Source organism: Pygocentrus nattereri, chromosome 6, assembly GCF_015220715.1.
Source record: "Pygocentrus nattereri isolate fPygNat1 chromosome 6, fPygNat1.pri, whole genome shotgun sequence".
Lineage (NCBI taxonomy): Eukaryota > Metazoa > Chordata > Actinopteri > Characiformes > Serrasalmidae > Pygocentrus > Pygocentrus nattereri.
In genome coordinates, this window is record NC_051216.1 from 48132147 (window position 1) to 48155604 (window position 23458).

At 45.0% G+C, this 23458-nt stretch overlaps 1 protein-coding gene across 1 annotated transcript; it reads left to right on the plus strand.

The window, feature by feature from the left end:
• The first annotated feature begins 150 nt into the window (after positions 1-150).
• On the plus strand, positions 151-23348 carry cog3 (component of oligomeric golgi complex 3). The gene is made up of 23 exons (XM_037539275.1): positions 151-397; positions 2526-2663; positions 2748-2809; positions 3090-3255; positions 4031-4105; positions 4192-4284; positions 5727-5852; positions 5950-6030; positions 6386-6429; positions 6845-6971; positions 8299-8390; positions 8493-8632; positions 9259-9419; positions 10293-10401; positions 10797-10915; positions 12737-12826; positions 13709-13829; positions 14092-14180; positions 16294-16428; positions 18876-18951; positions 20781-20908; positions 22179-22277; positions 22726-23348. The coding sequence occupies exons 1-23, from the start codon at positions 209-211 to the stop codon at positions 22753-22755; spliced, it is 2490 nt and encodes an 829-aa protein (XP_037395172.1). The 5' UTR covers positions 151-208; the 3' UTR covers positions 22756-23348.
• Positions 23349-23458: the final 110 nt, after the last annotated feature.

Consider the following 23458-nt stretch of genomic DNA (forward strand, 5'->3'; position numbering starts at 1 on the left):
TGAGCCACTCATAAAAGACACATTCAGGGTTTGAATGCTTTTATTTACTGTTATTTATTTATTATAATATTTATTTCTTACGTTCTTCAGTTTCTGACCAATCACGAGCGGCGACGCGCTAAGGCGGCCGTGACGCAGGCGCGCTGCTTCCGTCTCAAACCGGAACGCCGTGTGTTGTGATGACGTCGGATCGCAGCGGCTGAAGACGATGATGAAGACGAAGGCAGAGAGAGGAAGAGAGGAGCGGCCGGAGGAGAGAGGGAGGCCGGACAGAGAGAGAGAGGAGAGGGCGGAGGAGAAGCAGGAGCGGAGCGGCTGGACCTCCCTGACCGAGAAACAGAGCGAGTCTGTGGAGCAGATCCGCGCCGCCGCCGAGAGCCTGGAGCTCCCAGCAGAGGCGAGACTAACCCGGGACACACACACACACTAACCCGGGACACACACACACTAACTTATATACCTGAATACCTGCTGGTTACCAGCCTAGAGTTCACTTCTTATCGCAATTACCCGTTCCACCTTAAATAGTGCAGCGGTTACAGGCGCCCGAACGTCACTGCCACACTATTTAAGGTGGAACGGTGAATTCCATTAGGAAGTTAGTTTCACCTCAGCTTCGTTTCTTTATTTAGCTCACCGATTTAACGATAAAAGCCCCAAATCTTACCCAGTTAGTCCAGTTAACCCCTAGCGAGGGACTGTCGGCGGCGGTTACTGTAGTACAGCCACGGGGACTTTTATGTGTACACAGAGCCTCTTCCTCCACATTCAGCCTCCAGGCTGCAGTTACTGACCAGTGGGCAGTTAAAGCATTAGTTACCAGTCTGTGAACCAAGTCTGTCCCGTACAAACACACGCAGAACGCTTCTAGCCAGAAGTGTTGACTGAAGGGGCTTTTATTTTGGAGTGCGGTAAGCTTCTTCCTCCTGATGCTACACAGGCTGGCTCTGTAAATAAAAGTCCTCCAGTAGAAGGTTTCTCTGCTCTGCCGCCTTCTATCAGAATAAACCCCAAACTCCTACACCAGGGGTCCTGAATCAAAATTCAGTAAGGTCCAGTTAGAGAAGATTTCCTCAGGTGAAGGTCCAGAACATCATAACGTCTGACCTGCATCACGACTCAGAGCCATAGACTGTTTACTGAAGTAGCCGAGTAGGAATATCAGCATCTTATACAGTCGACAGCTGAACATCAGATCAAATAAAGTCCAGTTCGGTCAGATTTCAACAACATTTACTGAACATCAGATCAAATAAAGTCCAGTTCGGTCAGATTTCACCAACATTTACTGAACATCAGATCAAATAAAGTCCAGTTCGGTCAGATTTCACCAACATTTACTGAACATCAGATCAAATAAAGTCCAGTTCGGTCAGATTTCAACAACATTTACTGAACATCAGATCATATAAAGTCCAGTTCGGTCAGATTTCAACAACATTTAGTGAACATCAGATCAAATAAAGTCCAGTTCGGTCAGATTTCAACAACATTTACTGAACATCAGATCAAATAAAGTCCAGTTCGGTCAGATTTCACCAACATTTACTGAACATCAGATCAAATAAAGTCCAGTTCGGTCAGATTTCACCAACATTTACTGAACATCAGATCAAATAAAGTCCAGTTCGGTCAGATTTCAACAACATTTACTGAACATCAGATCAAATAAAGTCCAGTTCGGTCAGATTTCACCAACATTTACTGAACATCAGATCAAATAAAGTCCAGTTCGGTCAGATTTCAACACCATTTACTGAACATCAGATCAAATAAAGTCCAGTTCGGTCAGATTTCACCAACATTTACTGAACATCAGATCAAATAAAGTCCAGTTCGGTCAGATTTCAACAACATTTACTGAACATCAGATCAAATAAAGTCCAGTTCGGTCAGATTTCAACAACATTTACTGAACATCAGATCAAATAAAGTCCAGTTCGGTCAGATTTCACCAACATTTACTGAACATCAGATCAAATAAAGTCCAGTTCGGTCAGATTTCACCAACATTTACTGAACATCAGATCAAATAAAGTCCCGTTCGGTCAGATTTCACCAACATTTACTGAACATCAGATCAAAGAAAGTCCAGTTCGGTCAGATTTCACCAACATTTACTGAACATCAGATCAAATAAAGCCTAGCAACACCCTAGCAGCCATGGGGGATACGACAGTAATCACATACCATTCCCGTAGCACATCTATGGCTTTCAATAGAGATACCATAGCTGTGACTTAACAACACCCTAGCAACCGCCTAGCAACCACCTAGCAATGTCCTAGCAACTCTGGGGAATACCACAGTATCGCATATCATTTCCCTAGTAAACCTTTGGATGCCACCAGAGATACCGTAGCAGTCACCTAACAACAACCTAGCGACCACCTGGAACACCACAGTGACCACCTAGCAACACAAGCAATACCAGGGAATCCTATTTTCTTCAGGAAACGCATTTTTGTAGTTTTTGCTTTTTTCCCACAGCAGAACTGAAGGCTGTTTTCCCGCTTCCTCTCCAGCTCCCCATAGAGGACCTGTGCTCGCTGTCCTCGCGCTCCTTGTTCCCGGCGGCCGTTCCTGCCTCCACTGAGGACGTCCTGCTGAAGGGCTTCCAGATGCTGGGCATGGAGGACCAGCGGATAGAGACGGCCCAGCAGGTACGAGCTCACTGCGCCGCGGGGTTTGTTTCACCTGGTGTCGTGTGTCGGTTCTTGCTGACCGCCGCTCTTTTTCTCCTGCAGTTTTTCTCCTGGTTCTCCAAACTGCAGGCCCAGATGGACCAGGACGAAGGAGCCAAGTACAGGTCTGTGTGAGAGCTGTACATTAAACGATTCGCTGCTCCGAACGCGGCCAGACTGCGATCGAACCAGCAGGCGGTCTGTAATCAGAGTGCATCAGTCCGTCTGTGCAGTAGGGGGCGCAGCGATAATCGATTATTCGCCTCAGAAATCGGCAGATTATTATTATTATTATTATTATTATTATTATTATTATTATTATCAAATCAGCCGTTTGTTGCAGCCCTGCTGTGCAGGTCTCTTCACCCCCGACTGTAAAGCTCTTCGTGTTTCTCCATCTTTCAGGAGAACCCGTGAGTGTCTGAGCTGTTATCAGGATCAGTGTGACTCCATCCTGACGGACGTCTCCGCGGCGCTGGAACATCTGGACTCTCTGCAGAAACAGTACCTGTTCGTCTCCACCAAAACCGGGACTCTCCACGAGGCCTGCGAGCAGCTGCTGAAGGAGCAGGTCAGCGTTTTTCTTATTTTACAAAGAGCCAAATAAAATAAATGAACGTAAACGGAAAAAAGTGAATCGGGCTGTAGATGATTCTATAACGACGGCATGAAAATGATCATTTAATTTAATTGATTAATTTAATGAATTAATTTTATTCGGCTTTCTGCTAATCATTGGTAACTATTATGGTCGTGAAGTTTGACTGGACTGGTATCTTAGAATGATTTCATACATTTATCTGCTCCAGTGTTGCTTCAGTATTATTGAAAACGTTTAGGCTGAATTTTAAACAGTCGTGTATCATAAATAATAATGTGACAGTATTATTATTATTATTATTATTATTATTATTAGTGATAGTAGTAGTATTGCTATTATCATCCTGTCATCAAAATGTCGTATTATTCACTAATTCACTAATTATGCGGTTGTGTGCAAAAGTCTTGGCGCCCTGTGAGAGTGATCTGACGCTTTTAATGCACAGCTGAGGTTTATTGGCTTAATATAACACAATTCAACATTTGTCATGTGTCACTAAATAAAACCATGAAACGGCGCCTCAGCAAACAGTTAGAACCTTATGCATCACGTTTGTCCCCTGGCGATGATGTGCGACTTACTTTCGCTTAGAAAATGAACAAAAGATATGATTTGACCAGTGTTGCCCAAACTGCTGCGCACGACTGTCGCTGAGCGCTTTATTTGTGCATTGTGACTAAATATTTCGAAGCCAAAGCTTTTAAAGTGAAAATCTGAGGTACTAAACTAACGTCCTCTGCTGCAGTCCGAGCTGGTGGACCTGGCTGAGAGCATCCAGCAGAAACTCTCATATTTCAACGAACTGGAAACGATAAATACGGTGGGGTTTCTTCTTTAAGCTGCACTTTCAGACGTTTGGCTTGTTTTTGTTCGCTAACCGTGTCGCTGTGTCTGTTTTCTGCTCAGAAGCTGAATTCGCCGACGTTATCGGTGAACGGCGAGGGCTTCATTCCGATGCTGTCCAAACTAGACGACTGTATCGAGTACGTCTCTTCACACGTGAGTCCAGCGGCCCTTTGGCCTGTTTGCCCGAGCGCCGTGTTGCTCAGATGGTGTTGAGGGCAGTAGAGCCATAACGACCTCAGGTGGCCAGTAACGTTGGCTGATATCGAGAACCCACTGTTTTATCGATATTGGAGTACCACATCACCAACAGTGCGCCAGGAAGTGGCATCTGTTGTAATTAGAGCGTCTCGGAACTACATGACCGCTGTCCATCCTGAACTGGGGAGTCACCAGTGTTAAAATCTCAAACAAGTAAAACACATCAGACCAGGCCTCTAACATGAAATAGCATTTACCACAAAATAAACTCGTTTCTATGAGCAGATTTGAAGAAAAATAAGACAAAATGAATAAACTCTAACAGCCCTTAGGCATCCAGGCAATTAACATTTTATTGATGAAGTGAAAACGAGTCTCTGCAGAGACACTGGACAAAAAATCAGGCATAAAATGTGTTGAGGCTCGTTTTATATTCGTTTTTTTTGCCTAATATGTTAAATCCAGCGAATAAATAGAAACTAAAATAAGCAGAGAAATGGTGTATTCATGTTTGTAACCTATAGAGGTTGTTTATTTGTTGTTTATTTGTTTCACACACAATATGTAGATTATTTACTTAAATTATTTCTCGTGTTTATCAGTTTTTTATTAGAGTGACCGTAAAGAACAGACACAATGTATTTGATTCCCCGATGACGTCTGACCGTCTTCATCAGTCAGTAAACGTATACTGAGGTGCTTTATGTGTATATTGAGTATAAAATTAAGATTTGAACAGTATAAATATTAAACGATACCGATGTTTTTTTATTTTAAGCCCATTGAAATCAATTTTGTCATATTATTAAAATTGTCATATTGAATGGGCCCTAGAATTTAAAAATTCTTGTTGTCTGGATATTTTATGTCAAATTTTTTTATAAGTTTATAAACAATTTATAAGCGGTGAGTGTGAACATCTATAGACAATAACTCATTCGCCGCTGCCGAACTATATAAATTTACATATACGGAACATTTCTACCATTAAAATCATCGAGTTTGTCCAGTCCACAGTCCTTTACTGTGAAATACTCATTTCTACACACAGAATCAGATGTTATTTTTACTTTATTTAAGAGCCCCCAACGCCCCCCCCACCCCGCTGTCCCCCATCCCACCAAACACAGGTCAGATTACAAGATAGGTGAAAAACGTCTGAGCGTGACAGAATTATTGGCTGGAGTTCATGGGGAACCTGAATTTGGCTGGTTTTTCCATATGTATTCCAGCATTATGCGCCTGTAAACCTCCAAACCTGCCTCAGAGGTATATGTGGTACAGGTGACTTACGCGGGATTACGGCTTTGGTGACTCCAGGACAGACTCAGCCGTGCAGAAGTAGAAGAAATGTGAGCTGAACGTTTCTCCTGATGCCTCTTCCTCTCCTCCCGCAGCCCAACTTTAAGGATCACCCCATTTATCTGGCGAAGTTCCGGCAGTGTCTGTCCAAGGCCATGCAGCTCATCAGGACCCACGCGGTCAACACCCTGCACAACCTCACCAGTCAGCTCACCAAAAGGGTCAGGGTGGCCGTTTCTCTTCCGTCGTAGCTCTTACCTGAGAAAATGAGCTGACCGCAGTGTCGGGTTTTCTAAACGTGTGAATTGTTCTCAGCAGGACCCGATGGGCGTGGCTAACGCAGACAACGCCTTCACGCTCTACTACGTGAAGTTCAGAGCAGCGGCACCCAAACTCAGAGTAAGGACTGTATTCCATCACCTTAAAGGGATGTCCTGCCAGCTTTATGTCTTTAGGTACCTGAGATTAAGCAGCCACATCTCCTGAGCTTCAGTCTGCTAACCTAATGGAGGGATTATGAAGAAATGCTGATCCTTAAGTACTGGCTGATACCGAGTACTGATACCAATACTATCTCTACCTAACCTTACTAACCTACAAGTCTACAAGTCCACCCCCCCCCCCCCCCACACACACACACCCCCCCATCACAGAGTACCAGTTTTGAAACACTTTGATTAAAAGTGAAAGTCTAAATCTTGACCAATCCTCCAACCGCAATGATCCACAGTTGAGTTTGTGTTTTCCGTTGCAGGCGCTCATTGAGCAGGTCGAGCAGCGCTCAGAGAAGATGCCAGAGTAAGTGGTTCATTCAAAATTCCCCCATAACTCAGAGTGTGAGCTGTAATCAGAGGTTCAGAGGGTTTAGTGTGAAACGGTTCAGACGTCTTTCCAGTGGTGGTGATGGGAACCAGGCGTCGCCATGACTACAACACAGATATAGACACTTTATTTACCATCCAGAACCACCAGAGAACCTACACAAGTCTTCTGAGCTTATATGGAATGTTGATGATGGAAAACAGTGGAAAATCTGGAATAATGAGTTTTCTTTGGGGACTATTTTGCCGCACAGCGCCCTGCATGTCTCCCTCCACCATGAATGGAGTTTAGGCCAAAATCTTCTGAAAACTGTCGTTAAACAGCGTCTCAGACGTCATGTGACTTCAACTTATATTATGTTTTATGTTTTATTTGTTTATGTGACTCTCAGGTATCAGCAGCTGCTGGACGATATCCACCAATGTTACCTGGACCAGAGGGAGGCGCTGCTGAGCCCCAGCATCAACTCCACCATCACTGACTTGACCAGCCAGAGCAACAAAGACCACTGTGCTCTGGTCAGGCCTTTATACCCCACCTCACTACTCTAACCCCACAGTATTCCCCCCTTATCCCAAACATAGCCGATCCGCCCGGACGGGCTCGGAGTCTGAAGTTTGCTTCTTTAGTTTCAGCCCTGGAGCTACGAGGCTAACGTAGCTAAGAAGTAATGGAAGCTTATGCCCACCGTTTAGCACTGTGCTACCTGCGTGCCTACACTGCACACTTGCCCTGTTAGTGAGGTTTGACCTTCCACTCTGAACGATCCAGCACCATTTAAGGTGGAAAGAAAGATTTAAAACTGTGACCGAGCACCGGTCAGGCGTAACATCATGACCACTCCCTGTCCACTTTATCAGCTCCACTGACCGTATAGCTGCACTCTGTAGTTCTACAGTTACAGACTGTAGTCCATCTGTTTCTCTGATACTCTGTTACCCTGTTCTTCAGTGGTCAGGACCCCCATGGACCCTCACAGAGCAGGTACTGTTTGGGTGGTGGGTCATTCTCAGCACTGCAGTAACACTGACGTGGTGGTGGTGTGTTAGTGTGTGTTGTGCTGGTCTGAGTGGATCAGACACAGCAGTGCTGCTCTGTGTAGTAAGTGGAGCTGATAAAATGGACAATGAGCGTCGAAACGAGGAGGTGGTCATGATGTTGCGCCTGATCAGTGTGTATAATAGTAATTCACTAGAAGGCGGTCAGTGAGAGACTGAGGGGCGAATTAAAGCGTTAATACTGGTGTTTGAGATCACAGGAATTCAAGCAGAAATCATAAGCGGGTCAGTGATGACGTCTGTGTCCGATATTTTGCTGGTAAATAGTTTAATAAGCGCTTATCACATTATTCTATGGTACCTCTGTTATGGGAACACATTTCCGCTGTATTAAAATGTCATTCTAGGCATTTATACCTCCCAAAGTCTCAAAATGTGAGACCGTCCAACGATATACGGATAAATGAAGCTCTTAAAAAGGAAAATCTAGACGTATGAAATTCTGCATAAAATAATTGTGTTTTATTATTGTTTTTAAAACGTATAAATCTATAACAGGTTTCAAAATAGAACAGCTTTAAAAGCAAACGAGGATAAATCCAAATAAACGCTTCAGTGTCCACAAAGAACCTTTATTTTAAAACAAAAACAACCACATTAAATTGATTCTTGCAGAACACACGACATAAAAGCACGTACATCGAATCCTTTTTAATAAGATGTGTTTGTTTTGAAAACTGCACTAGTCGTTGGTCCAGTAGCAGATACGTGCCGTGTTGTGCTGTTGTGCTGATCAGTAAATCGATCTTGTGTTTCTTGTTAAATCTGCTGGTTGGTTCTTTCTCAGGTGCGCAGCGGCTGCGCCTTCATGGCTCACGTGTGTCAGGATGAGCACCAGCTCTTCAGCGAGTTCTTCTCCAAACCTACGGCCAAGCTGGAGTGAGTACCGACCGACTGACCGTGAGCCCGGAAGAGCATTTGTATGTGGTGCCCATGCAGACTGAACAGGTTTCTGAAGGCCTGTGTTGTTTCTGCCCTCAGTGAGCTGCTGGAGAGGTTGTGCTTGTCTCTTTACGACGTGCTGCGGCCGCTCATCATCCACGTGGTTCACCTGGAGACGCTGTCCGAGCTCTGCGGCATCCTTAAGAATGAAATGCTGGAGGATCATGTCCACAACAACGGTGAGTCGGTGAGCACGACTGTGTCGGCCAACAGTCGACAATAAAGCAAATACAGACTGGTTGAGATGGTTGAGCTGGTTGAGATGGTTGAGCTGGTTAAGATGGTTGAGATGGTTAAGCTGGTTGAATTGGTTGAGATGGTTGAGCTGGTTAAGCTGGTTGAGATGGTTGAGCTGGTTGAATTGGTTGAGATGGTTGAGCTGGTTAAGATGGTTGAGCTGGTTGAGATGGTTGAGATGGTTAAGATGGTTGAGATGGTCAGCACCAATAGGCCCTTTTTCACAAGAAGTGGAAATGCTGGTAGAAGTTGCGCTGTTGCCTTTGGGACACCATCATATTCAGAGTTATAATAACAAATAAACAGACAAGTTTTTTAAATGGAAGTGAAGAAACGTTCATGTGGTCAGTGTTGAGGTTTTTTCCTGTTTCTAGACCTTTATTAAAAGTTGACCCTCTGTGCTCGATGAATGTTTCATGGTGGGTTGAATGAAGTATCTCCACGCCATTAAACAGCTCTGTGGTCAAGCATGGCAGCGTTCTAGATCTGATCAGTTCTGCTCTACTAACCCATCAGACGTTCTCCTGTTTGATCATCCTGAGAGTGAACGTGTGTGTTTGTCCCTCAGCGGTCCAGTTGGGGGCGTTTGAAGCTGTGGTGAAGCAGATGCTGGAGGATGTTCAGGAGCGTCTGGTGTACAGAACCCACATCTACATCCAAACCGACATCACCGGCTACAGCCCTGCACCAGGAGACCTGGCCTACCCTGATAAACTGCAGATGATGGAGGTTAGAACCTTTCAGAACTGAAGGAGGTTAGAACCTTTTTGAGCTACAGATGGAGGTTAGAACCTTTTTGAGCTACAGATGAAGGTTAGAACCTTTATGAACTACAGACAGAGGTTAGAACCTTTTTGAACAGCAGATGGAGGTTAGAACCTTTCTGAACTGCAGATGATGGAGGTTAGAATCTTTCCGAACTGCAGGTAGAGGTTAGAACCTTTTTTAACTACAGATGGAGTCTAGAAACTTTCTAAACACCAGAGAATGGAGGTTAAAACCTTTCAGAACTGCGAGAGGTTAGAACCTTTCTAAACTGCATATGATGGAGCTTAGAACTTTTTTGAACTGCAGATGATGGTTGGAACCTTTCTGAACTGCAGATGATAGAGGTTAGAACCCGCTGCAGAACAGCTGCTGGAAAAGGTCTGTTGGAGAACGCTCTGTCATCTGCGCTGAATCGTCCCGTGTGGTCAAAGTTTATTTATACAGCACTTTTTAAATGGCGCTGTTGCAAAATCCGGATCGGATCCCGTGAGCGTCACCAGTGGGGACAGTGGGACTGGAAAACTCCCCAAGAGCGAGAGGAAGAAACCTTGAGGGGAACCAAGACTCGGAAGGGGAACCCATCCTCCTCTGGACCACACCGGACAGGAAAACAGTAACACGAGCCAAATGAACGGAGAATAAATTTTAGCGCTAATATAAAATATTTAAATGCAGTAAAAGGGAAAAACAGGGAAGCAGAGGCTCCGATTACTCAGTTGGGGTCTGGGCAGCAGGAAGCCCTGTGGTGGTCAGTGGTGTAGGATGGAGTATCGACAGATATCGTTACACCTGCGCAGCCGAGAGTAAGTAGCGCTGTGTTTGTTTGTGCTGTAGAAAATCGCTCAGTCTCTGAAGGAGGAACAGATGAAGCTGATGTCACCGGACTCGTCCTTCTCGGATGTCCAGCTGGAGGATCCGGAGTCCAGAAAGATCGTCAGCCCGGGTCGGTCTCAGAGTCCCAGTCCCAGTTTTAGTCTAGCTGTAACAAAGCTGTGTAACGGGATTTTATTCCACTCAAACTATTATTATCATTTCCCATGTGTTAGTAAATTTTAGCTAGTTATCTTTTATTATTAATATTGAATTTAATTGGGTAATTAATAATTATACCTGCTGTTATTTCTCTAGTTATTCTAAATGATTTGAATGTCAATGTTGGTCAAACAGTGAACTCACTTTCAGTACAGCAGATCAATAAACAGGTGATACATTAAGAGCACATAATAACGAAGAAATTGAAGAAATAAAAGGTAAAAATAACGAATAAAATTAATAAAATGCTTCTTTTTCATTTTATTATTCTTTTTCTTATGAATATGTTTATGATTTGACCACCAGGCGGTGTTGAAGGCTCGCGGGTCCCGGCGACTGTTTCTCCTGCTGATCTGCACGGCATGTGGTATCCAACGGTCAGACGGACGCTGGTCTGTCTGTCCAAACTGTACCGCTGTATAGACGTGAGTTGGTGTACGGGGACCCCACCCACTCCAGAATCACTGAGCGCAGTTATAATAGGAATGTCACCTTTTCTTAATGACACAGTCATAGGATTTAGTTCAATAACCCTGTTAATTGACTAAGACGTAGTTCAGATGTTCTTCACAGCGTCTCGTGACCAGTGGCAGCTGGAGAAATGGATGAAGATCGGAGGAAAAGGAAAGGCAGGCTGGAAAATTTTAGTAAATAATCAAATAGGCGACAATAAAGTGCCAAAATCGAACATTTCGCTGTTTTGGGAAGAAAACCTCGTATCTCCAAAATGGGAACTTTACAGAAGAAGGAAAAAACCTGCTTTACTTTTAATGGAAGTCAATGGAACCAGACGTCTTTCCAAGGCATTTCGGGCCGTTTCTTTTAGTCCATTCATCATGAAATTTCCACACGATGTAAAGGACAACAGGTTTTTTCAGATTATGAGAATCTGAACGACAGAAATGGACATACGAGGTTTTGTTCCAACAGTAGCGACTTCATTAATGATTTTAACGAGTGAAAACAAGAAATGGTGATTATAAACGCTGTTGGTGTTCTTCTCTCTCCTGCGCCAGTTTGAGCGCCAGCAGATCAACAGTGACCGTATCAGCGGTGTGTTACTGCTCTACTAAGTGTTTGATAGAACCTGAAAACACCACTCGATACACAGAATACAGAAAACAAGCAAAGCAGGAGGGAAAGTCCCGGTGAACACACTGACGCCATCCGTCCAATTAGACCCAGTCCCATTTCTTATTGCTGTCACTGGAGCTGAGCTACAAGGCAGTGGTTGAGATCTTTCCTCTAATAAAAGAGCATCTCTTCATTAACAGCTACTAGCGCCGCTCTGTAGGCGACCCTGCCCGTCTGCAGGGTCAGCAGAGGAGGGGAAAGTTCAGCTCCTCACTGCTGGGCTTTAGTTACATTTAGGGATCATACGCCTTCAAAGAGGGGGGCAGTTATTTATTATCACCCCCCCTAATTCTTCAGTGATATGAAGCTGAAGTCAGAGATTCTCCAGATTCTTGTTTGAATTTTCCCGTTCCACCTTAAATGGAGCAGCAGTTCTGATGCCTGAGGAGCCAGAATGTACCTGCTGCTCCATTTAAGGTGGAACGGGAATTTAGCTACAGAGACGTCAGCACTGCTAGAGATTTATTATACTTGTTATTAAAAAAAATGACCAAAATCCACTGAAATGACCGCAATAAAACGCTGATTATTGTAATTTATTTACAGAGAAAATTCACATTTATGGGTTTCTTTGGTCTCTTGTGCTCCATCTCACTTGTTTGGAGTCTCTGAAAAACATGTAGCCTCAACGCTTCACCCCACCCCTCTATCTCAACAAGAATCAGGACACCCACCCCTAGATGTGAACTGGCAAAACAGAGGGGTGGTGCTGAGTGGTGGGGGCGAGGGGTGAAAGGGATCTGGCCTTAGTTTATGAAGTGATGATGGCCAGTTTCAGTTTCCAAAGTGCAAATTTTAATTTCTGAGCATCACTACTGTAAATATATTATTATATAATACTGCTTACACCTTTTTCAACTACGAGCCGCCCACGGCTCCCAAAAACTCTAAATTCGGTGTATTTCTCCTACGTTCTGCTGACCGCTGTGGTAAACAGCCACTGTAGCTTTCAGTGACAGGAGTTTCCCGCTGAAAACGTCTAGTGTCAGGTCTGCCGTCAGCTGCCTACAGCCGTAATGTAAAAGCTGCATAGCTAAAACTGATTTCATCAGCTGGTGCTGGTGCCCTCAGCAGGTGGTCTGACGCTGTTTTCTCTCTGTGTGGTGTTTCAGAGGGCGGTGTTTCAGGGTCTTTCCCAGGAGGCGCTGTCGGCCTGTATTCAGTCTCTGCTCAAGGCTTCTGAAATCATCCTTAAAAACAAGGTGAGGCTTTAAAGGGGAAGTTCATCTCTTCATTTAGGTTAGAGATGAGCCTTTCTGGACACCTGACCATCAGACACTTACGGGCTTGTTGGACATCGTATTCCAAAACCACCAGTATTATTATGAAGTCCCCCTTTGTGACGAGAGGGTCCGGCTCACAGTCTCCGTTCCAGTTCATTCCAAAGGTGTTCAGTGGGGTTGAGGTCAGGCCTTTGTGCAGGCCGCTTGAGGTCCTCCACGCCACACTGGTCACTCCATGTCTTTGTGGAGCTGCTTAGAAAATATTTTAACTTTTCAGTTTCGCTTGTTTGGCTCCACTTACTCAGATTCACTGAGGGCGCATCGCGGCGCCCTCTGCTGTTTTAGACAGAACAGATCAGGGTTCACATCACATGTACGGCGAGCTGAAGCGAAGACTGCTGAGCTGCGGATTTCGGGAGCAGCGCTGCGGTGCTGTATGATGAGTGACTGTGTTTGGTGCGTCGCCTGTTTGTGTGGATCAGGGTGCAGGATTGAGCCGTTCTGATGAAGCTCAGTCTGAGAGGGGTGAAGGCTTTCAGGATCAAAGCCTCTTTCCCCCCAAGTCTCTGACAAATCCCCCTAGACACGGGCTGCTTTAGCTTTAGCCAGACGCTCCTGGACAGCTGAGTCCCCCAAAACCCCCCAAACCCTGCCGAAAGTGCAGCTGCTTTCGGGCCGCTGGCCTGGAGACGGGATCGGGGATTGTGAACCAATTAAAAGAACGTTAGATTTCACCCTGAATCACTCAGACGTGATCATTAAGCAGAGACTGAAACTCATACTCAGTGATTAAATAAATTAATCAGCCTGGCCAGTTTAGGAAGGATTTAATGTGTAATGAATCCTCTTCTGCTGATACAGAGCCAGATCGACGGCCAGCTTTTCCTCATAAAGCATCTTCTCATCCTGAGAGAGCAGATCGCGCCCTTCCACGCCGACTTCGCCATCAAAGAGATTTCACTGGACCTGAAGAAAACTCGAGGTGGGTTATCCTGCTCGTTTTCAGAGGGCCGGTCTGTATAGCGTTTAATAAGATGTTTCCGCCCAACGACGCTCTGAGCAGAAGCTTAACAGCCTAATATCATTACGTTAATTTCTATCAGCATTGCATTGATTGAAATTTCCCTTTTATATTCAGTTATATGAAGTGCAGAGAGGTGTAATGCGCATGACCTGACACCAGATGGCGATGTTGTACTGAAGGAACAGGTTCTAAATAATCCATACTGTGTCTTTGTTCTCAGACGCTGCTTTCAAAATCCTCCACCCCAAAGCTGTGCCCAAATTTTTCCGCCTCAACAGCCACAACGCCATCCTGGAGTTTCTGCTGGAGGTACCGATTCTGTTTATTCATCCCCTCAGACTGTCACGCCTCCCACACTGGTTGCCTTGTCCTACAGTTTTCCACTGGAGCTGCGAGGCTAATGCAGTAACGGAAGCTTATGTACACCAATTAGCATGGTGCTAACTGCATGCTTAGACCACACACCTGCCTCAAACGCCAGCGAAGTCGGCGTCTTACTCAAATTTCTCCTCAAACCACACGTTTTTTAGTAGCTTATAATAGACTTTTAATTTCTAACGGATTTATGTGCTTTCGGACTGTAGTGTACTCTTCTGTAGGGATGTCCAGTCCATGTCCAGGTCCATGTCCAGGTCCAGTTTTTTTGTCTTCTCATCCAAACTGAGTACCGGCTGATTCAGATCTGATTGTGTTTCATAGCTAATGACATATATATGCATAAGATAATAACGAAGACCTGCTAGATTGTTAATGAATACTGCAGTAAAGTCACTTGTACATAAAGTGACACTGGAAATGTTTAATTCTTTGGTTTAATTTTTGTTAAAGACCGTTTTATCCGCCTTGTTTTTCACATGGCCACTGTATTTTGAGACTAAGGCCCGTTGGGGAAGGGCAGAGTCAAGGAACGTGTGCTTACTTGTTAAATGATCATTTTATCACCCATTAAAAAATCTCTAAGTTTGAAACTGAAAATCCGGCATGAATAGGAATGTTATGAGCATAAACATCTCGGAAAAGACATACGCAGAATCTGAATCGCTGCTGGAAAAAGTCTGGTTGTTAATATTGAAATTTGTGCCCGTTACACATCACTGAATTGCTGTTGCTTTACAGTTCTCTGCCTGTAGCCACATTTACATGCAGCCTAATAATTTGTTAATAATCTGGCTAATAACTGGATCGGAATAGAATACGTTCATGTAAACACTTCGGTCGGAATGGATCCGATTGACACCATTCTGAATACAATGTCTCTCCGACTGAGCGAGGTGGGTAATCCTGTAAATAATCCATTAAACAGAAGAATAATATCCGTGTAAACGTCTGTATCCGATTACATTCCCTATCGGAAAGTTTCAGTCCGTTCTGCATGAGCGTCGCGTCACAGTGAGAGTTTATACCGTTCAACACGGCGGAGCAGAAACTGGTCTGCAGAGGAGACGAAGTTCATGCTCTGATCTTTAAAAGACGGCGGTGGGACGGACGTCCAGCTTATGCGTCTCAGAGCACGACGTCTTCCTCTCGGCCTTCTTTAATAAGGACGTGTGAAGGACGTTTTCCTGAGTCTGACGTCATTTTAAAGCAGTTAAAACACAAGCACTGCTCACTGCTGCTCATCTCACTCTGACTGGACCTCACGTGATGCTGGTTGTCATGGTAACGTTTACACTAAGTGGCTCTCCACGCATGTGCGTCATTTTGGATCTGATTACTTGTAGTGAGCCTGTAAACAGAGGTTTTCATCAGATTGTTGAGTAGAGGGAGAATAAACACCTGAATCTGTAATCAGAATGTATTTAATTGACGTGGCAAAAATCTGTCCAGCCAGTGTGAAAAGAAAAAGTTCAACCTAAATGACGTTATTAGAGCAAGTAATTTGTGTAGAATCATCTGACTGAGGTGTTTTGCTCACGCAGGACCACGTTTCTGTTGACAAATTGATTCTAAACAAACACTAAAGCATCCCAGCAATTACGATTAATTAATTTAAAATTTATTTAGTTATTATAATAACGGTTAAATTAGCGGTATAGAAGATGTGTGTTTGTCATGCTTGGTGTTCTGTCCGAGATATATATATATATATATATACACACATATGTGTGTGTGTGTGTGTGTATGAAGGATTAGAACTGAATCAGGTTGATTCACCTGATCCAGTAAAAAAGTGTCCGGATCAGCTCCGATCACGCTCCTTTGGACTCGTCGACTGTACCGCTCTCTGTGAAAATGGACGATGTTTAACGTTTATTTGGCTGCTGCTGTGTTTAGCTGTGCTGATGCGCTTCAGTCCGTGTGAGTAGATAACAGCGAGTCAAACAGTGTCAGAAACCCCACGAGATGATCGAGGAAAGCTGATCCAAATCTGTTGTCGCCACATACGATTTATTTAGATTTTGAGTGATTATTTTGGTTTCAGGGAACTCCAGAGATTAAGGAGCACTACATCGACTCGAAGAAGGATGTGGACCGACACCTGAAGTCCAGCTGTGAGCATTTCATCCAGCAGCAGACCCGTACGTTCGTGGGCAGTCTGGAGGAGTTCCTGACCAAGGTGAGTCTGGAGGAGAGTGAGCTCTAGTTGCAGCCCCACAGACGAAGCCCTGTGCTAGAAGGTAGCCGTCTGTGTTGAGCTACAGAGGTTAGCTGGCTTGCTGAAGTGCAGGTGAGGTATTCCTCAAGTTGCTTTAGGACAGTGGTGCAAGATCCTGGTCTGGAAGATCTGCCACACCTGCCTCTAATATTCAGATGCCTCTGATAACCTTCATTACTTCAATCAGGTGAGTTAGACTAGAGTTGGAGTTAAACTTTGCAGGTGTTTGGTTCTCTTTCATTAGAGTTCCACAGCGCTTCAGTTTGTGACTCTGAGTGCTGCTGAAAGATGAGGGTCCAACATCTCAGCCAAAGACTAAACAGGCGCATCCAGAGACGGATACAGGTTCCAATGAAGCGACGGAACCACAGATAGACCCAATAAAGGCCTCAACAAGTCTCTGAATGGATTAAACACGACAGTGTTCCGCTGTTAATCTGGAAGCTCTTCAAAATAATGGAGCGGGAGACGGACTGGCTCGTTACGAGTCTAAGAATAACAGTGAATCTGAAGGAGCGGTAAAGAAAATAAGTGTGTCATGAGCCGCTGGGAGAGGGCGTCTGGGGATTATCTGCGGGAAGCGGTTCCAGATTTCGGAGGCATAAAAACCAAAACCCATTTTTTAGGGGGTTCAGCTCTCGGAATATTGGATAAGTCCACACCAGACGCTCTTTACGTCTGAAATAACAACGGCCAGATGCGCAAAAGGCTGCAGACCACTGAGAGAATTAAAGCATTAAAAGAATTTTAAAGTCAGTTCTAAATTAAACAGACGTTAAAGCAGCCGCTGCGTCTCTGACGCTTGTTTATTCTCTGCCTGTGGCGTTTTAGCTGCCGCTGCACTGGGAGATGCTACTTTCTTCAGGAAGTCAAAGGAAAATTAAAGAGTCAACTTAGTGCCTTTGGAGCGTCTGACTCGTTGTCAGGATGAAAGAGCGAAGTCTCTGCTGTGTGGCAGGCGTGTGATTTAAGGATCAAATCGGAGACAAGAGGAGAACGTTCCTCACTTTGGGCTTGATCTGGAGAGCGACTCCATACTGTGCTTCCCAATCGCTTTGCAGAAAGAAGGAAAAATGTTTTCATTGCAAAAACTTAGTTTTTACTCCATTTTTCTGGGTGATTTTTATGGATTTAATCATTTTTCCGGGTTTCAGAGCTCTGTGGAGGAGACTTTCCCCTCCTGTAGTGATTGAGACTGTAGCTGATGGCCTCCAACAAACGCCTAATATGATAGTCGAATAATCGACTGATTACTCAAACGAATAATCGATTATTCAGATTATAAATCGCCACGTTACCAAATGAGTCTTATGTAGCCGTTGACTTTTGCATTTCGCTTGAGGTTGTTTTATGCGTTTGCTAACGAATAGTGAAGACAATAAAAATGAATAACTTATTCAAAAATTCACTGGAATGAACTTTCCTGCTAATAAAATTCCAAGATATTTTTTCCTGTCAACATTTAAAACCATAGATGTGCAAAGTAGCAGCAGTAAAATGCAACGCAACTAAATCAGTTTTCCTTTAATAAAGTAAATAAACAAATCGATCTAAATGCTCTGCTCTGTCTAAACTCTGTTGCAACCAATTGCTATGGAGGAAAGTCAGTATCTCTCCGTGCTTCTCCGAGAGCCGATATTCCCCGCTGCAGAGCTCTGACGGAGCGGAGGGGAAAGCGCTGTGTGTTCGTTTAGAACTACCTCCATAAACCATAAACCTCTGGAAAAGTTGGCTCCCGAGTGGCGCCACCGTCTGAGCGTTGGCTCTGTCAAAAGGAGGTTGCGAGTTCAATCCCCGGTGATGCGACAGCCGTCCCAGGTTGTCGCGGAGGTTTTTCAGAGACTCCAAACAGAGATATGAGAAAAAGGTGAAGCTGACAGGAACCAGATGTAAAACTCTGTAAAAAGTCTATTATTTTAAATAGAAATGCTTATTTTCACAGTCTTTGAGTTGTTGTGAACATCAGACCAGTCAGCCAAACGTCCACCACTGATTAGGGGCACGGCGGAACCGACAGCTGCAGTTAGAGGGGCTAGATAGAAGAACGTAAAGGATAGTAAAGGGCTACCAACACACACAGTATGCGTCCAGCTGTACTGCAGATTAGATTAGTTTATTAATGATTATATATGATAATAATCATATATATTAAAATGGTTCTTCAAGGGTTCTTTAGTAAAGAAAATTGTTCTATATAGAACAATATACACTCAAAGAACTCTTTGCATGAATAAAGGGTGACGTGGTTCTCCAGATTGATGGAGAATGTGCTGTTGATGGCTCTATGTAGCACCAAAAGATCATTGACATTGTGCCTTTCTGACTGGCTTTTGAAAGTGTTCAGCCTCCGCAGAGCGACGGAATGGCGGGTACTTTAATACGGAACCAATGTCTGTGTGATTTTGCAGATAGCGGCATTAAAAACTATGGCCATCCAAGGAGGCCCGACGTACAACCTCTCCCAGCAGCCCTGGGCTCAGCCAGGTGAGTCGTCTCTTTGGGTAATTAATGACTCGGATCACTTTTAATAATTAAGCACTTATTAGCAATTATTAATTAAACGTGCGCTGAGCTGGTAACCGGTTCTTATAAGATCATGGAGTGAATTTGGCCTGATAGTTTGCTGTAGAAGAGTGGTCACCTACCCTCTTCCTGAAACGTGCTGGGGGGGCTTCATACCCCTCGAGCCCACACTCGACATTAGGCAGGGCGAGTTTAGGCTTGTGTTCTCTTGTGTTCCCCTGTTCTGCTGGTCAGTGCTTTTTTAAAGGGATATAAGCAGTGGGTGCACCTGAAAGTAGCTGAATTCACTCCCAAGAGCTGTCCAGGTGTTTTGGATATTTAGGGTCCGTTTTCCAGACAAGGGATTAAGCCTAGTCCTTGCCCCAGTCCTGTTTCACCCCTTGCCTCTCCAACTTAGCCCTACCCATCTGTTTTGTGTGTTCACATCTAGGGGTGGGGTGTCCTGATTCTGGTTGAGATAGAGGGGTGGGGTGTCCTGATTCTGGTTGAGATAGAGGGGTCGGGTGTCCTGATTCTGGTTGAGATAGAGGGGTCGGGTGTCCTGATTCTGGTTGAGATAGAGGGGTGGGGTGTCCTGATTCTGCTTGAGATGGAGGGGTCGGGTGTCCTGATTCTGCTTGAGATAGAGGGGTCGGGTGTCCTGATTCTGCTTGAGATAGAGGGGTCGGGTGTCCTGATTCTGGTTGAGATAGAGGGGTCGGGTGTCCTGATTCTGCTTGAGATAGAGGGGTCGGGTGTCCTGATTCTGCTTGAGATAGAGGGGTCGGGTGTCCTGATTCTGCTTGAGATAGAGGGGTCGGGTGTCCTGATTCTGCTTGAGATAGAGGGGTCGGGTGTCCTGATTCTGCTTGAGATAGAGGGGTCGGGTGTCCTGATTCTGCTTGAGATAGAGGGGTTGGGTGTCCTGATTCTGGTTGAGATAGAGGGGTGGGGTGTCCTGATTCTGGTTGAGATAGAGGGGTCGGGTGTCCTGATTCTGGTTGAGATAGAGGGGTCGGGTGTCCTGATTCTGGTTGAGATAGAGGGGTCGGGTGTTCTGATTCTGGTTGAGATAGAGGGGTCGGGTGTCCTGATTCTGGTTGAGATAGAGGGGTCGGGTGTCCTGATTCTGGTTGAGATAGAGGGGTCGGGTGTCCTGATTCTGGTTGAGATAGAGGGGTCGGGTGTCCTGATTCTGGTTGAGATAGAGGGGTCGGGTGTCCTGATTCTGGTTGAGATAGAGGGGTCGGGTGTCCTGATTCTGGTTGAGATAGAGGGGTCGGGTGTCCTGATTCTGCTTGAGATAGAGGGGTGGGGTGAAGTGTTGGGGCTGCAAGACCCTCCAAACGGAGGTTTTTCAGAGACTCCAAACAGAGAGATATGAGAGAAACAGAAAAACCGGTGAGACGGAGAACAAGAGACCAAAGAAACCCACAGATGTGAGGATTTTCTGTTAATAAATCACACAAGCTATGATGGAAGTGATGAAGTGATGCTCTTTTTATTTGAGGGTCCCATTTCAGAGGAAAGATCTCAACCACTTACCCAGTAACTCTGTTCCAAGGGGCAACCCTTGAAAACATGGGGTAGGGGTAAAAGTAAGAAATAGGACTGGGCCTTAGACTACATTTTCTTTTCAAAGGAGAAAGCGTGGCTTAATCTGGTGTGAGAAACCAGCCCAGAGCGTAATGATGTAGATGAGAGACATTTTAAGAGCCAGATTTTTTCTCTTTCATCTCTGTGAAAGAGAAGTTTTCATTGTGAAATTTCTGGTTAAAAGGATTAAGTAGGTTCTTCATGTTCCTCTACAGCGAAGATCAATGACCTGGTGATGTCCATGTATCGCATTCTGAAGACCAAGCTGCCCGGAACCTTACAGAGCATGTCTTTATATCTGGCGAATAAGGACACCGAGTTCATCCTCTTCAAACCGGTTAGGGTGAGTCATCAGCCCAGCAGCTTCTGCTGTTCTTTACATCTAGACCGCTTTCTGGTCCCCTGAAGACTGTGGCATCTTCTGGGTGTTAGCAGGATTTGGTAGAGCTTGGTTGATAGATTGGCTAGTACACATACATGGGAACAGTCAAGGCTGCCATCTCTGGGGTGAAGATGAACTTGCTTCCACAGATCCTTTAGGAGCTGCTGCTTTTGACTATAGACGAATAATTAGTGTAACTCCCCTGTGTGAGTATTTTAATGTTCTGTGGCCTGTAGGCTGTGTAGGTTCCTAATAAAGCGGCCAGTGAGTGGAAGCACAAGGCAGGCGTTTCTAATAAAGTGGCCAGTGAGTGGAAGCCCAAGGCAGGCATTTCTAATAAAGTGGCCAGTGAGTGGAATCATAAGGCAGGCATTTCTAATAAAGTGGCCAGTGAGTGGAAGCACAAGGCAGGTGTTTCTAATAAAGTGACCAGTGAGTGGAAGCACAAGGTAGACGTTTCTAATAAAGTGGCCAGTGAGTGGAAGCCCAAGGCAGGCGTTTCTAATAAAGTGGCCAGTGAGTGGAAGCACAAGGTAGGCGTTTCTAATAAAGTGGCCAGTGAGTGGAAGCACAAGGCAGGTGTTTCTAATAAAGTGACCAGTGAGTGGAAGCACAAGGTAGGCGTTTCTAATAAAGTGGCCAGTGAGTGGAAGCCCAAGGCAGGCGTTTCTAATAAAGTGGCCAGTGAGTGGAAGCACAAGGTAGGTGTTTCTAATAAAGTGGCCAGCGAGTGGAAGCACAAGGTAGGTGTTTCTAATAAAGTGGCCAGTGAGTGGAAGGACAAGGTAGGTGTTTCTAATAAAGTGGCCAGCTAGTGGAAGCACAAGGGAGGTGTTTCTAATAAAGTGGCCAGTGAGTGGAAGCACAAGGGAGGTGTTTCTAATAAAGTGGCCAGTGAGTGGAAGCACAAGGGAGGTGTTTCTAATAAAGTGGCCAGTTAGTGGAAGCACAAGGTAGGTGTTTCTAATAAAGTGGCCAGTGAGTGGAAGCACAAGGTAGGTGTTTCCAATAAAGTGGCCAGTGAGTGGAAGCCCAAGGCAGGCATTTCTAATAAAGTGGCCAGTGAGTGGAATCGCAAGGCAGGCGTTTCTAATAAAGTGGCCAGTGAGTGGAATCGCAAGGCAGGCGTTTCTAATAAAGTGGCCAGTGAGTGGAAGCCCAAGGCAGGCGTTTCTAATAAAGTGGCCAGTGAGTGGTTCTCAGATACAGTGAGCGTCTTTGCTTTTTCCAGAACAACATCCAGCAAGTGTTCCAGAAGCTGCACACTGTCCTGCAGGAGGAGTACAGCGGGGAGGACCTGCAGATCATCGCCTGCCCGTCTATGGAACAGGTACCGAGACAATGGCATAACCGTTAATTGTGATCAGGAGGAACCTCATTGGCTACCCAGCTAGATAATTATGTTATCAAACACTCTAGTAATCATTCTAATATCAAAATACTGCCTCCCAAACAAACGTCACTCACCGCTGCCCCCTAAAGGTGTTACTGCAGCTGTTAAAAGTTGAACGTTAGGGAGGCCTATGATGCGTCTCAGCGAATGTTTTTATTGCTTTGTGTTTTTTTGGCCAGTATTTATAAGTTAGCTTTTTTCTGGAACGATAGATTCAATTCTCCTCAACATCCCTCGTATTTTACGCCCCCTGATGTGTAGATTTATTTTACACTGCGGCGCTGGTCATGGTGAAATCCCTTACGCTCCATCTTGAAGATAAAGGATGAAGTTCGGCTGATAAATCGCTCTAAAGCTGCTGTTTGTTTTCTCTGCTCTCCTCCAGATCAATCTGTTGCTGTCGGTGAGTAAGTAGTGGGATCAGCGCTGCTGTAGAAGCTCCTCGGTGTCCAGCAGAGACGGCTGGCCTTCACCCACTGGTTCCGTCGACCAGTGGGGTTCCACTGACCCCTTACGCAGAACACTTTGATTTATACCAAAGACTGTGTGCCAGCCTGTCTGAGTGAAACAGGGCGGAGCAGTCGGGGCCGGACGGGGTCGACTTTTATACCATTGCTTTTGGTACTGAAAAATCTGTGTACAGATAAATTCTGGTGTGTGGAGAACGTTGTGTTGAGTGCGTTCTGCTCTGTTGGGGAAAATGGGCTCTGGTTTGAGGTCTGGACTCTCGTTCTGGTGGACGGTATGACCGGTATGAACTCCCTCTTGTTCGCAGAAGCCGGTGTGTCCTGCTGAAACAGTACGAGTTACATGTGTTTATAGAGGGATGAAGTAATAACTCCTGTCGAGTGGTGAATCTTCATGGTCTGCAGAGATTTTGTATTTATTTTGATAACAGATTGTATGTTTAATGGCCTGAATACATTGAGCTCGCTCCCGTTTTCATTCAGCTTCGGTTTAAGTTTGCATTTTAATGCTCGTCTATAAACAATAAAACACTGAAATCTAGAGATGCACTGATCTGATAATGGATCTGGATTCCGAATCGGTTTTGGCACCAATACTGACCTTATTGATCAGGTATCAGTCCACTATCGATAGTCTGTCTTAGACACGCT

What these genes read in the sequence shown, in the direction of transcription:
- cog3 (XM_037539275.1), top strand. Translation starts at nt 209, where the DNA reads ATGATGAAGACGAAGGCAGAGAGAGGAAGAGAGGAGCGGCCGGAGGAG. An exon ending in ACAAAGACCACTGTGCTCTG is followed by an intron (nt 6,972 to 8,298) that starts GTCAGGCCTTTA and finishes GTTCTTTCTCAG; the next exon opens with GTGCGCAGCGGCTGCGCCTT. An exon ending in TCCTCTTCAAACCGGTTAGG is followed by an intron (nt 20,909 to 22,178) that starts GTGAGTCATCAG and finishes TGCTTTTTCCAG; the next exon opens with AACAACATCCAGCAAGTGTT.